General features: G+C 45.9%; 1 protein-coding gene across 2 annotated transcripts in view; it reads left to right on the forward strand.

Annotated features, from left to right (window-relative positions):
- The window catches only part of mfge8b (milk fat globule EGF and factor V/VIII domain containing b), a 22,805-nt gene extending 13,692 nt beyond the window's left edge, over positions 1-9,113 (forward strand). Inside the window, exons 4-10 of one of the 2 annotated variants that reach the window (XM_084450847.1) lie at positions 1,120-1,233; positions 2,255-2,436; positions 2,999-3,154; positions 3,465-3,609; positions 5,591-5,793; positions 5,914-6,069; positions 6,535-9,113. In XM_084450847.1, the coding sequence (XP_084306973.1) occupies positions 1,120-1,233; positions 2,255-2,436; positions 2,999-3,154; positions 3,465-3,609; positions 5,591-5,793; positions 5,914-6,069; positions 6,535-6,678 (1,100 nt within the window). In that variant the 3' untranslated portion in view covers positions 6,679-9,113. The remainder of the gene's footprint in view (positions 1-1,119; positions 1,234-2,254; positions 2,437-2,998; positions 3,155-3,464; positions 3,610-5,590; positions 5,794-5,913; positions 6,070-6,534) is intronic. The other variant, XM_084450848.1, reaches the window with a different exon arrangement.
- The last annotated feature ends 5,887 nt before the right edge of the window (positions 9,114-15,000 follow it).

Consider the following 15,000-nt stretch of genomic DNA (forward strand, 5'->3'; position numbering starts at 1 on the left):
GTCCTCCCTCTGCCTCCCCCTCTAAGTGGATTAGGTGTACTGCATGTCAAGGAGGTCGTCTTTGTACTTTAGAGTTGCTAGACTTTGTGGTCTCCACTGGGCCTCATCCTCTTAATGATGAGAGGGGCAGCTGCTGACACTCTCAAGGAACGAGGGTGTCTATCTTAATGTCTGTCACTATGAATTAGGGTTATAGGTCTATCGGTTGGCAGTTGAGTTATTATTACACCTGAGGGCAGACATGTACGTACATGTTTAGTTTGTCACCTGATCCTAAATACCAATTCAGCCAAAAGGGAAAACAATTTATCACAGTTTAATACCCTGAGACATTTAATGAGGGCTTGGGTGAGTAAGCTGTTAAAAGGCAACGGTGGAAATAGTCTGGTTCATTCGAAATGAGCATAAAAAGAGTTGTGTTATGTCACTAAACCTTCCAGGAATGTGTGCACTTGAGAAATATCCCCAACGCCTGTGTGCGCTACGTTTGTGCGAGCTTTCTTCCACACACCAGATCACACCTGGAGAGCCCTGTGCCCTGTGGGTTGAGTGAAAGGGTTAGGTTTGTCCGAGAGCAGAATCCTCCCCATCCTTGGAAAACTAGTGAGATTCGGTCATGTGCAAGTGTGGTCAATATAGGACAGGTTCAAAGGACGTTTAGTCATGCATGCAGTTCTTGTGGGCAGGAGATGAAAAGTGACCGTTTCTTTCCATTCCGTTCTCCTGATCCACTCTCCTGCCCTCGCCTCTTCCATTTGCAGAGCCCCATCTCAAGGGCCGGCAGCAAATGTATACAAATGCAGAGTCCGCCATCTAGTGGCGAAGCAAGGCTTTACAGGGAATTAGGCTGGTGTGGAATAGGGAGGGAATTTGGCTGGTGCGCTTGTTCATGTTTTAAATGCTACTTATGTACTTTTTTCTTTTTTTATGTATTCCCTCACAATTCAGTGCAATAAAAAGGAAAGCGATGAAATCAAATCCATAAGCGATAACTGACGAGTGATAAATTATGAGATTTGTTTGTATAAGTATATTCACTCACAGCACATGCATAGAAGTCCAGTTGGTTTGGGACGAAGCTTATTGTTGACGACGGCCTGATTTGCGTGTCTCGCGCAGATGTGAACGACTGTGCCGGCCAGCCCTGCAAGAACGGGGGCTCCTGCAGGGACCTGGATGGAGACTACACCTGCCAGTGCCCCTCGCCCTACGTGGGCAAACACTGCCAGCTGCGTGAGTGCCAACCTCCATCCACTACGCATTCAGCCGACTCTCCATCAGTCATAGTTACAGCTTCTTAACCACATCAGTGCTATATTTAAGTTGAATGGAGTAGATGCATTAGGCCCAATGCAATCAATACATACATGAATTAGGTAATGTAATATGGGAGCCTAGTCATTACAGTGATGAATGAGCTCTTTGAAGAGAGCTCTGACGCCAGGAGAGGTCAATGGTGCGACTGTAGGATATGGATAGTGGTGCATCTCATGACCGTTCTTTGCTAAATTAGTAGCATAGTTTGCAATTATGCTGAAAGGGGTCAATGTGGAAGAAAACTTCCAATCGTCTTCAGTCCTTGTGGCTTCGGATATAAAACTGTCAATGCAATGTATGTACATACATGAGTCAATGCAAAATCTCTATGAAGAGTACTTCCTTAAGATAACATTTATACAGCAGCACAAACGAACGTCATAGCAAGTCGTCAAAAGGCATAAATCTCTGAAGAGTACTCCCTTCAGATGACATTTATACAGCAGCACAATGATCAAGGCCACATATTTCTCAGGACATGCTGTGAATGGTGCATTGAGTGAGTCACAGATAGATAACAACTAATTAAAATAATAAAATATGGCTGATTAACTTGATTTCAGCAAGCATATACATTTTCAACCTAGAAACTTCTACAGGGGCACTGACATCTCATTTCACTTATATCGCCACTGCCAACTGACTCCATTGCTACTGTATGTACCTATAGAAAAGACTTGTGTGTTTGTATCTTGTCGGTGTGTCTGTGTCTTATCACCTTGTCTCTCTGTGGTTGGAGGTACCTTTTCCCTCCTCCCCTTCCTCTGTTTCTCCTTCCTTCCTTCCTTCCTTCCTTCCTTCCTTCCTTCCTTCCTTCCTTCCTTCCTTCCTTCCTTCCTTCCTTCCTTCCTTCCTTCCTTCCTTCCTTCCTTCCTTCCTTCCTTCCTTCCTTCCTTCCTTCCTTCCTTCCTTCCTTCCTTCCTTCCCTCTCTCCTAGGTTGCATCTCTCTGCTGGGAATGGAGGGAGGCGGCATCGCTGAGTCTCAGATCTCGGCCTCTTCGGTTCACTACGCTGTCCTGGGCCTTCAGCGCTGGGGCCCCGAGCTGGCCCGCCTCAACAACAAGGGCCTGGTCAACGCCTGGACCTCCGCATCCCACGACAGGAACCCCTGGATAGAGGTGAGCTGGCTACACCTCCACACCATCTCTGGTCTATTGCGCTTCCATCGACTTCTGTATACGAGCTCATGGGCACTGATCTGGACAGATGAAAGCAGCATAGCGATACATATGGATGCCTGCGAGATAAGAAGAATGGATGATCCGCACTTGATGTCTGAAGAAGAGCAGTGGCTCGAAGCGTCACACCAGATTAAAAGCATGTTAAATGGAGCTTCAGTGTGCGGATCATCCATTCTTCTTATTAGTGTACTTGTTTTTGATCCAGCACCTGCCTAAAAAGGTTTGAGTTGATGTGCGTGCCATATTTTTTAATTCTGGATGCCTGAAAGATCTCACCCATTCTGTCATTGCAGACCAGTACACATGAGATGCTCGCTTTTCACCGTCCACATTGACCTAGACGTGTCTGTGCGCCGCATAGACGGACGTATACAGACCGTCTGGAGCCGTCTGGATGGCATTTTTATGTCGTTTTTTTCTCTGCTACCGTACCGTGTTTTCTGCTTCGTCCGTGTTCGTAAACAAACGGGGATCCTAACGCGCTAAACCCCGCCTCCAGATCAACATGCAGAGGAAGATGCGCTTCACGGGCATCGTGACGCAGGGCGCCAGCCGCATGGGGTCGGCAGAGTTCATCAAGTCCTTCAAGGTGGCGGCCAGCCAGGACGGGCGGACGTACACCATGTACCGCCTGAGCGGACAGAAGAAGGACAATGTGAGTGAGCGCTAAGGCGCGCCGTGGCGGTCAGGGACCGGTCACACTGACGTATGGGCGTGTTAGAAACCTCAGTGATTGTAATTATGAATTCCATGCCATTTGAAGGCTTTTAGCTGTGAGTAGAGGGAAAAATCGGACGTGGGAAAATATCCAACTTTAGAGTTTGGTTTAGGGTAACTATACTTCAGCTTCTTTGGTTTAGCTTCTTTGACTGTGCTATTTGAATGACAATCAGTGTTAAATATTAGCTGTCATTGTTTATCAGTGGAGAGTGAAATCCTCCATCCTTCCTCCCGACCTCCTCCAGGTGTTTGTGGGGAACGTGGACAACGACAGCACCAAGACCAACCTGTTTGACCCGCCCATCATCGGCCAGTTCATCCGCATCATCCCTGTGGTGTGTCGTAAGGCCTGCACCCTGCGCCTGGAGCTGGTGGGCTGTGAACTCAACGGTAAGCTTGCTCGCTCGCTCGTTCGCTCACTCATTCACTCACTCATTCACACACTCACTCGCTCACTCAGTCACTCGCTCGCTCACTCACTCAGTCACTCGATCGCTCGCTCTCTCACTCACACGCTCACTCACTCACTCACTCACTCACTCACTCACTCAGTCGCTCGCTCTCTCTCTCTCGCTCGCTCACTCACTCGCTCGCTCACTCACTCACTCACTCACTCACTCACTCACTCACTCACTCACTCACTCACTCACTCATTCACTCACTCACTCACTCACTCACTCACTCGCTCGCCCACTCACTCACTCACTCAAAAACATACACACACATGCACACGCACACAGAGTCCGATGGCACTCGTGTGGATATTATATGTACAGTACAGACAAAAGAAAAGTTTAATGAACATTCTTTAATGAACACACAATTTTTCATCTCAGACAGAAATGTAAGTTGTTTTTTTGTGTGGGAGTGTTGGCACTCAAAGACTCTCACATATATGCATCCCATTTGCACCTCAGTTATTCTCCAAAGCACACGACACAAGGATCTGATTTCTTTTCACACCATATGGACGTGTTTTGGTTTTCTGTCGTGGAGACCTACTGTGTAAATGAATCAGATGAGTTGGACGCAGATCGAGAATGAGCGAATCATATTCATCATCGTAGACGACTGTTTCTTTCTTCGCCAAGAGACTTACGATACTCTGGAGTGCTTTCATGTCTTCGTTTCGGCAACAAACCTCTAATTCAAAGTACTCTTCTTTTGATCATGGTGCCAGTAGTTCTTGCCAAGACACTGGCCTTGTTTTGTAGACAAATCTTCTGTTTCTCTAGTGCATGTGTGCGTGCAAGTGTGCTTTAACAGAAAAAGTACACAACAGTATCTGTCTTTCTGTACAGTTGCAAGCAGGGCATTTTGTGCTGGATCGTCGCAACTGACAAGATACTTAAATATACGGCTTTTGGCACCGCGTTTGAGACTTACAACTTGAAACATGCGTTCAAAAATATGTTTGTCAAACTTTCTACAGTATATCTGAGGTTACACATCTGGCTTGGGTTTTCACTATGCTTTTGTTTGTCCGCACACACACGCCACACATCTCAAAGCATTCCGGAACACTCATCTTAACGTTTGCATTAGAAACAGCATGTCTCCTAGCACAACCCCTGTCTACATGCATGGCTCTGAAAAGCATCTCTCCAGCGTGTGTTACTGCATGTTAGCGTGTGTTAATGCATGTTCTACAGACGTGTCACACGTCAGCGCTCAGCTCTGCTGTCCTGCCTGCTCTTTCACCTGTCTGTCACGTAGAAACTCTCTGGTCCCAGCATGGCCTAACTCAACGGCTCGCATCTGGCTTACCTATGGTTACTACCTCCCTCTAAACCAGGGGTTCTCAACCTTTTTTTAACTTAAGGCCCACTTTTGATTGTTCAAAATATTCCGAGGACCACCTTCCCAAATACACGAGAGTGGTCGGTCACTTTTTGCATCCGAGGGCGAGGGTAAGTTTGCGTCCGAGGGAATGTTCGCTAGGAAGCTATGTTAGCTGAACACATTCAGATGTGATTGGCACGGTGTGATATTCAAATGTAACTGGTCATTGAAATTCTGCATTTTAACTTGACATTTTTATATGTGAACTCTTAAGTACATTTCGAAAAAAATAAAACAAAGCTTTGTAAATTACCAAACTCTTTTTTTTCTAACCTTTTGGCAGTAGGCTACCACTGCCTCTGCAGCCCACTTGGTGGCGCTCTGTAGACCACGAGTGGGCCGCGGACCACTGGTTGAGAACGGCCGCTATAACCAAAGTCTGTCCATCCCGTCCATGTTCCGGTCATCCTGTTCTGTCTTGTCTCTGTGCTTCACAACGCCGGCTGGCTGGCTTGGGCCGCTTCCTTGTCCGTCCCCTATCTATCATGCTCTCTCTCTCTCTCTCTCTCTGCCTGGTCTCACTCCGCAGTGTATTCAAACATGGCAGGTTGTTCTGAGCCCCTGGGTATCAAGTCGCGCCTGGTGTTGGACCGCCAGCTGACGGCATCGAGCGCCTTCCGGACCTGGGGCATCGAGACCTTCACCTGGCACCCCCACTACGCCCGTCTGGACAAACAGGGCAAGACCAACGCCTGGACCGCCGCCACCAACGAGCGCTCCGAGTGGCTGCAGGTCAGAATGAGACGTCGAGGATCAGGGGGGCAGTGCAGGGTTCTAGTTTAACTCACCCCCTATGGATATGGTCTCACTCTGTATGTCCCCTCCTTGACATTGTCTCTCTTTGAAAACCAGGTGGACCTGGAGTCTCCCAAGAGGATCACAGGCATCGTCACCCAGGGAGCCAAGGACTTTGGCTCGGTCCAGTTCGTCTCCGCCTTCAAGGTCTCTTACAGCGACGACGGACAGAACTGGAGCGTAGTCAAGGACGACGGCACCAGAACAGACAAGGTAGGTGTCTGGTGGCCCACATGCGGTACCCCCCCCCCCTCAGGAAAGTGGAAACCGACAGAACGTTCTGAAACATGTGAATGTTCTATCATACCTTTGATATGAAGCCCACCCCTTCAAGCCCGTTTATGGTCTGGAAAGAATGAGTGCAAGAAAGGAGGAGGCCTATAATGAGTTTTGGGACAAAGCCCATGTCTTCTGACATCCATAACAAGTTTTAGATGTCTGTTTTACTGATTGGGACCACATGCTTGTGTGAGCAGCCCAGAATCTTAACCCAGAAGAGTGCACCTGTGTGCAAAGATAATCAAATTTGATTAATCGTACATGTAATGACAACTAAGAGTTTAAACAAAGACAAATGTCTTGACTTGTTAGAAGAAGATTAGATGATTGATGCTCAGTTGCCTCAGCCAGAATGACTCCAATCGGTTTCCTGTCCACCGTTTGGCTCTCCATTCCCAGATCTTCCCGGGCAACAGCGACAACAACGTCCACAAAAAGAACGTCTTCGAGCCGCCCTTCTACGCCCGATTCGTCCGCGTCCTCCCGTGGGCGTGGCACGAGCGCATCACTCTGCGAGTGGAGCTGCTAGGCTGCGAGGAGTAGCCCCTCCCACCAAACCCCTCCCCCCCTCTCCCGCCTACGCCTCCCCCTCGTCCTGAGCCACACCTGCACTGCCTTGCTCACACCCCTAGAGGGCAGCAAAACACCACCGCACCACACACACACACAACCCTGGCCCTGACTGGAGGGGGGTGGACGTTACCCTCACCCCCTGATGCATGGTCAGATTGTATTCACCCTTCTCATAGTTCCTGCTAGAAAGAGGGGAAGAGGACTCTGTAGAGGGTAACGGACGCCCGCTGTGTCAGTTGGGCTCTAGGATCCTGCTAGAATACTCTGAACCTGTCTGCGGCCATGCTAGAATACTCTGAACCTGTCTAGAACACTCTGGGATTGCATTCTTCCTCCTTTCCTGGAGGTAATGGCTGACCTTCAGATTTTTACAGCTCACATATTTTGGCCCCCTGGGTGAACTGTTTTTTTTTTTTTTTTGCTTCCTTCTCAGAAAATGTAGGGGTAGGATTTATGTCCATCCCCCCTCGTTCTCTGTAAAGCGCATTGCGTTGCCTCTGTGGAGGAAATGCGCTATACAAATAAAGTTCAATCAAACCAAACGTGGATGTTCAGAGTATTGAAACAGGGCCCTTATCAACACTGAACCCGAGACCCATTGCTGGTGATGTACAGTACAGCTGTATACTGTAGCCAACATGTTATCCAGCCGAGGACTTTGAATACTCTTAGGACCAGTCCAGAAACACTGAAGTGAGTTATCCAAACACACGTGTGTGTAGTGTTACCTTCATTCTTTCTTCAGTGGTCTGGGAAGAGAAGGATTTCTGCAGAAGGTTTTAGGTTTGTGTTTTCTTTGGTTGGGCTGCCTGATAAGTCAACATCCATTGTGTGACTATAGATTAGATACGATTTATTTTTTGAAGTATATACCAGATAGATTTCATTTCCTTTGATTTGTCACATTTATGACATTAGTCATCAATGCATTAATATTGATTAGTCATATCTGGTTTCAGTTCGTGTATATGATATATCCAGTGCAGTGAGTAGAATAGTAAACAGATGATAAGCATGTACAGTATTCAGAAATTAGTAGGACTCTGTGGAACTAGATCTGTGAACTTGAGTGCTATTCAATTTGAATTAAATTTGATTGATTCATTTTGCTAGTCTAGTCGAGTCTAGTGTCATCCTAACATCGTGGTGTTGTCTGTTAACTTGATATCCTGCATTTGTGACATGTCCTCTCCATATTAGAGATTTATTTCGATAAAACATCTCGTAGTGCATAATTAAGGTCATGCATTTATTACTAATGGACGAATGTCACCTGAGAGATGAGAATAGTGCAGCTAATCCAGATTACTGCCAGATGTGGTACTCAGGTCAACGCAGAGCTACTCGCACTGTAAATGCTACTGAAGCTGTTCTAACCGTTTATATTCACAGCCACACTCAATATTACTCACTTTGTTTTCTAGCTATTTTTACCCCCATTGGAATTGGCACGTCCAGAATAAAAGATGGATTTACGTTCGCTGAATTGGCAGAGATTGTGAAACCAAAAAAGTATTTGCATTTCAAGAACTACTGTTACATATACAGTTGGTAGAAAAAGAAGATGTTTGTATTGAAGAGAAGTCCGGTTATAGACTAATAAGAAGGGGGTGATTTTAAACAAAGCTGTTCGTTCCACAGTTGCTTCTTGTTTGGTTATGTTCTGTATATAATATGTAATGCCCCCCCCCCCCCCCCCCAATAAGTTCATGTAAATGTTTGCAGCAGACAGAAATATTTCCATCCATCTCTGAAATGACAGTCAAGATTATGCAGAGCATTGACAGCTGCGGCCCAACTGATAAGACGAGAGAGCCAAATCAAATTTCAAATGATTTCTACGGTGCTCTGGACATGTGACACAAAAGACACAGCCATCTGCATACTGTACTGCTCTTAGGTCATACCATTGTAAAGATCCCCCATTATTTATGATTAAATGGGCTTGTGCAATAAGATACTAGTTTTGATATAAACTCATATTAACATAAGTAGCTGGAAAACATGGGCAATATTCTTCTAAATGCATATGTGGACCGCAGTTTCATTGCAAGTTTATGGATGGATAGTGTCAGACAGTGTAAAGTGTTTTTTTATCGTTGCAGACTGCTACAGAACAGCTGCGTTATCCCAACTCTGCATGCATCATATTGACTCATTCATTTTTCAGTTCCAATGTGGAGCTGCTGATTTGTTTAACGATTGTTCGTCATATGACTCAAAGTTATTCCAAATCATATGTGTTGTTCTGTTCTTGGTTTTATATGATTCATGACAATTGTGTTTTTATGCTGTTATTACACGGTCCTTGTCAAACAAACTTGGACCTTCAAGTATTTTCACCGGAATTGATGTGTTTATTCATGTGTTTCTTAAAAGATTCCCTTGTGTTTGGCCTTTGTATCTCAAGACAAAATAAATGAGTTTAAATACAGAACAGCTTGCACTGTATATTTTCACTTTAAACAGGTTTCAATTTCACAATAACAGATGTGTTATCACCTGTGTGGGCAAAATTTAATATCAAGTGGTTGGCGTAACATATGGTGAAGCCATTGGAGCCTGGATTCATTGCAGACATTGTCATTCCTGAGGGGGAGGATCAAAAGGTTGGAGATCTTGGGTCAATTAGCCTGTTTAGCATTTCTATGCCCTGCAGGCTAATCCTCCTCTCCTCCATGCTACAGCATCTAAACCCAAACCATCCTCCCAGAGCACCTTCGCTCTTCACTTCCCCTGCAGTCTCTCAGTATAGATTCCTATTTTGTAAAAGCACATGCTTCTATCTCAATAATCCTTATGTATATATATATATGTATATGTATATATATATATAATCCTTTGTATCAATACTTTTTCACCAGGAACGGATTTGCTTACAGCAACTTTGTGGTTCTTTGTTTCAAAAATCAAATTAAAGACAGCTTGGTCCTGCTGAATTTCCCTTCACTATGTCCCTTGGTGCTTCCCTAATGAATCGTTAAGAAATAAGTAATCACTCAGAAACAAACATGTGAAAACTATTTCCTATCTAATTTCCTTGTTATAATGGGTGCACTTGCGCAACCATCTGTTTCCCCACTGATGGTGTCACAGTGTGAGTGAGTGTAACGGTAGTTCTCTGGACTCCGCCTCTCCCAAAACCTCTGTTTACTCCTCCCACTAATGGAACCTATTGTTCTTTCTCCCCTGAGTCATCTTTACAGCTCTACAGACTGGTATCACATGGTGCGAGTCACTACATGAAGATGGGGTGTGGGGGGGGGGGCGCCCCGGTGGCTCGATGGGTTGGGGCGCGTACCACGTAAAGGCTGGTCCTTACCGCAGCGGCGTGGGTTCGAATCCGGCCCACGCCCTTTGCTGCATGTCTCTCTCCCACCTTTCCTGTCTGCACTTGCACCGTGGATCCCATTAAAGCAGAAATGCCCTAAAAATATCTTTAAAAGTGTGTGGGTGGGCTGTTTACATTGTGCCGTTCAGTCCCTCGAGGCTGGTTGCCACTGTACTCAACGCTTCGGGTTGCCAGGTTTCTAACACAAACTAAAAGGTTTACCTTCACAGTGAGGTCATATCTGAGGCCTTAACAGGTTGCTACAGTAAGTTTGCTCTGTTTTCCCTCTATCAAATCTGTTCCAGTACTGAGACCCCAGAATTCAAGCTAGGCAGAGAGAGGAGCAGAGAGAGGAGCAGAGAGGAAGAGAGAGGAGCAGAGAGGAAGAGAGAGGAGCAGAGAGGCAGAAAGAGGAGCAGAGAGGAAGAGAGAGGAGCAGAGAGGCAGAGAGAGGAGCAGAGAGGAAGAGAGAGAAGCAGAAAGAGAGGCAGAGAGAGAGAGGCAGAGAGAGAAGCAGAAAGAGAGGCAGAGAGAGAGAGAAAGGCAGAGATAGAGGCAGAGAAAGAGGCAGAGGGGGGGAGCAGAGAGAAGCAGAGAGAGAGGCAGAGAGGCAGAAAGAGAGGCAGAGAGAGAAGCAGAAAGAGAGGTAGAGAGAGAGAAGCAGAGAGAGAGAGGCAGAGAGAGGCAGAGAGAGAGAGGCAGAGAGAGAGGCAGAGAGAGAAGCAGAGAGAGAAGCAGAGAGAGAAGCAGAAAGAGAGGTAGAGAGAGAGAAGCAGAGAGAGAGAGGCAGAGAGAGGCAGAGAGAGAGAGGCAGAGAGAGAAGCAGAAAGAGAGGCAGAGAGAGAAGCAGAGAGAGAAGCAGAAAGAGAGGTAGAGAGAGAGAAGCAGAGAGAGAGAGGCAGAGAGAGGCAGAGAGAGAGAGGCAGAGAGAGAAGCAGAAAGAGGCAGAGAGAGAGAGAGGCAGAGAGAGGCAGAGAGAGAGAGGCAGAGAGAGAGGCAGAAAGAGGCAGAGAGAGAGAGAGGCAGAGAGAGAGGCAGAGAGAGAAGCAGAAAGAGAGGCAGAGAGAGAAGCAGAGAGAGAAGCAGAAGGAGAGGCAGAGAGAGAGAGGCAGAAAGAGAGGCAGAGAGAGAAGCAGAGAGAGAAGCAGAAAGAGGCAGAGAGAGAGAGAGGCAGAGATAGAGGTAGAGAAAGAGGCAGAGGGGGGAGCAGAGAGAGAGGCAGAAAGAGAGGCAGAGAGAGAAGCAGAGAGAGAGGCAGAGACAGAGAGAGAGAGACAGAGATAGAGAGACAGAGAGAGAGAGGCAGAGATAGAGGCAGAGAAAGAGGCAGAGGGGGAGCAGAGAGAGCACAGGACCAGAGAATGACAGGAAGACCTGTCATGGAGAGGGTGGCCTCTTCAGGAAGGATCATCCTGGATAAACACATCTATTTTAGATCAGGTATGTGCCACGAAAGCAATATTTTCCCCCCGTCTCTTCAATAATTATCCTTCAAAAGTGAAAAATGTATCCCCAGGTGAAGATTTTAACAAAAATACAGTGCTGAATGGATCAGTTAACACGTAGCTAATACAGAAAGAGGCTGAGTTCCAATTTGTGTGATGGCTTCAACTGAAGTCAGTGAAAGACCTTAGTGAAACATTGAATGTCTCAACCTTTTCCAGCTAATGAGAGGATATGGGTTTAACCTGTAATCAAGACCCCTTCTCTCTCCACGGGGATCTTGAGCCTCTCATCTTCACACTGTGGTGTCGTTTCGCAGGCTTGGCTTCTCTAGGCTGCTCTTTAATCATTATCCGACTCAACCAACACACACACACACACACCCTTGTGTGACTAACACTGAGCAGCGCTGCGTGTTGACACGTCTGACCACCAGCCTCTTGTGTGTCATCGCTGTTCGGTCAAAACACACGCACACACGCACACACGCACACACACACACCCACACACACACACACACACACACACACGCACACACACACACACAACTCTCCTTTCATGTCCCCCTCCCAATTCCTTATCCAACACAAACGGGCCCATCCCATGGCCTGAATGTTGGCAGTAGAAATTACAACCTAGATGCAGTTACCCTGCAGTTCACAGGGCCACTGGTATTCACAGCCCCAGGCCAGAGCCTTTCATCTGGGCTTGAGGAAGACCATTGACTGGGCCCTTCAAACGCGCCCCTAATGGCTGACTGTCAGGCACACACACAGGGGAAGGCCGACCTGAGTCCCAGCTCCACTCGGCAGCAGAGGATTGTGGGTATTAAGTGGAGGGAAGGAAGAGTGGAGGAGGTGAGGGGTCTGGACAGGGGTGCGAGGGAGGATGGGGAAGAGAGAGGGGACATCCTGCTCTTTTCAAAGGGCTCTCGGCAGCTTTTTCCTCTGGTGCTCGGTAGCTGCGAGTGGTTCTTCTGTTATGTCTGCTGGGGCATCGGAGCGAGGCTGCAGCGATACTAAAATAACAGCTGGATGTGGAGACGGTTCGCCTCAGAGGAAGTAGGGGGTGGGACCGTAGCGTGCCTCTGAGTCCGGGGAGAGACCAGCTTGTTTCTGGGTACGGGGAGGGTGGGGGGGGGGTTATAGCGTGTTCCTGGGTACTGGAGGGTGGGGGCATGGCTTCTGGGTATGGGGGAGATGGTGGGTGGGGGGTGGGGGGGTAGCGTGATTCTGGGTCCTGGGGGGGGTTGTAAGTGTGTGTGAGACAGATAGGCAGACTGTGTGCGTGCACAATTGTTTGTGTGTGTGCATATGTGTGTGTGTGTGTGTGTGAGAGAGATGTGTGTGTGCGCGCGGGTGTGTGTGTGTGCATAGCAGACATTCTAGGGCATGCACTAAGGCCTTATGGGGCTTAGCATGTGAATCCGTTAGGAAAACCCTTCACATCTGCAGGGTGATAACTATACTTCGCTCAGCTATTTACAATGGAAAATCAACACATTTCAGCAGCCTCAGAGGAGCACTGGAATTCGCTTTGTTTTCCACCACCACTGCGGCTTTTATTCCAGCTACGGACTGAAATATGAGTCCATGTGACAATATTGTCAGTGTTATTCGAGGCCATGGCAAAATATGTCACATGCTTAATCAGCCTCGACATAACAGTATGTCAGTGATGTTGACTCAGCAGGACTCAGCAACTTGACCCACTACTTTCACCTTGAGAATATCCATCGGTAACCAAAGCCGCATTAATACTCTTGAACATGTGCAGGTCCCCTATTCACGTTAGTCAGTTGTATTGTATCGTACTGGACGCAAGCTGTGTGAACCACTCCCCTCCGGCAGCGCTGCGGTTTACCTCACGACACAAGAATAGTTTCACCCGACTGCAGCTGGACTCGTCAACAAGGCCCGGGAGTCGCACTGCCAATGTAATTTTAAACATTGTATTGTGTTTATTATAGGTTGTGTTGTATTTTGCACTGGCCAGTCTTGTCCTCGCCCTGTTTGCATCAACAGTCCAAAGCAAATTCCTTGGATGTGAAAACTTGGCAATAAACTCTTTCTGATGTCTGATTCTTTCTTTCAGTCGATTAATTCTATCACATTGTGCATTTAAAGATACTGTAAAACATTGAAATTGTGAAAACTTGGCAATAAACGCTTTCTGATGTCTGATTCTTTCTTTCAGTCGATTAATTCTATCACATTGTGCATTTAAAGATACTGTAAAACATTGAAATTGTTCATTAATAGGCCTAGTTTATATGAAGGGAATAAAATATTGATATTCCTATTTGATGTAGGCCTATCAGTTTCATTCGTATTTCAAATGCTTCTTTAAAGATTAAGATCTTTAAACAATGTTTAGAATGCATATGGCTTACAGTAAACAATACTACACAATGCAAATGTAGGCTAGTCAAATCCACCTGCATGGCAAATGTTAAAAGGGTTATACTTGTGAGCATTAGAACACATGATTCTGGTTATTGATGACAGGATATCGTCATCAAATCACATATTTGCCCATGTGAGAGTAATTAGGCTACAGTTCAGTTCCGATGCCTTTACCTAGCTGCTGGTGTTGAATGATGAGGTCACTGTCGTTCATGCTGTTCTCTTCAAAGGGGATGCTTCTCGATGACGTCGCCCGTCGTCGCATTTTCTCTCCAAAATATCAATGGGAGAATTGTGGCCAGTGGAGCCATCCCGTCTCATAAAAGACGATCAAGAGGAACATGAATTGAACGTTGCCACCCAATTCACTTGGCGGAGAACAACTTTTATCTGTGAGTTTTTTTTAAAATAATTATTTTATTATTTTTAAGATAACTTTTTACCCACAGAATGTTCTTCTTTGCAATTTTCACATTTTTCAGATCCGTTAACTGCGTACATCAGAGTCAGGAATAGCCTGTTTTAGTAGTGTTTGCTATTAGTTGACATCAAATATGATTAAATATCTAAATAGAAAAGAGCTATTCAATTATTCAAAGGAGAACAATGTTTGACAGGAGACTATTAGGAAACATGTAACTTAGTAGGCTATGCTTTAAGAGAGATGCTTATGAATTGCAGTTTATATATATTAAACCGAATAGTAACTCTACCTGCTATGTTTCTCAGTTAGATGACCACAAATTGGTTGTTTTGACATCGTTATTCCTAAAATTGCTTAACTGTAAACTTAGTTTGTGGATGATCGTTTTGATTTTCATTAAAGCATCGTAACGAAACACACTATCACAATTATTTGTAAGTTTAAATTAATTTTTATATCCTCTTTTTCGTTTTATTCGTGTTTTAAAACGGACAATGAATTATGACTTAAAACCTAAGAAAAATATGGTTAACACAGTTGGCAGTAAGGATTTAAATAGCACACTTATTGAGTTTTAGCGTCCTCTAGTGGTGATCTTGAGAAATAGCCATCAGTGTTTACCCAGGGAAAATAGGCCTATTGGAGTGCCTTTAGCAGACCTGTGTCGAAATATTGTTTGAAATCTTTTC

Source organism: Borostomias antarcticus, assembly GCF_949987555.1.
Source record: "Borostomias antarcticus genome assembly, chromosome: 16".
NCBI lineage: Eukaryota > Metazoa > Chordata > Actinopteri > Stomiiformes > Stomiidae > Borostomias > Borostomias antarcticus.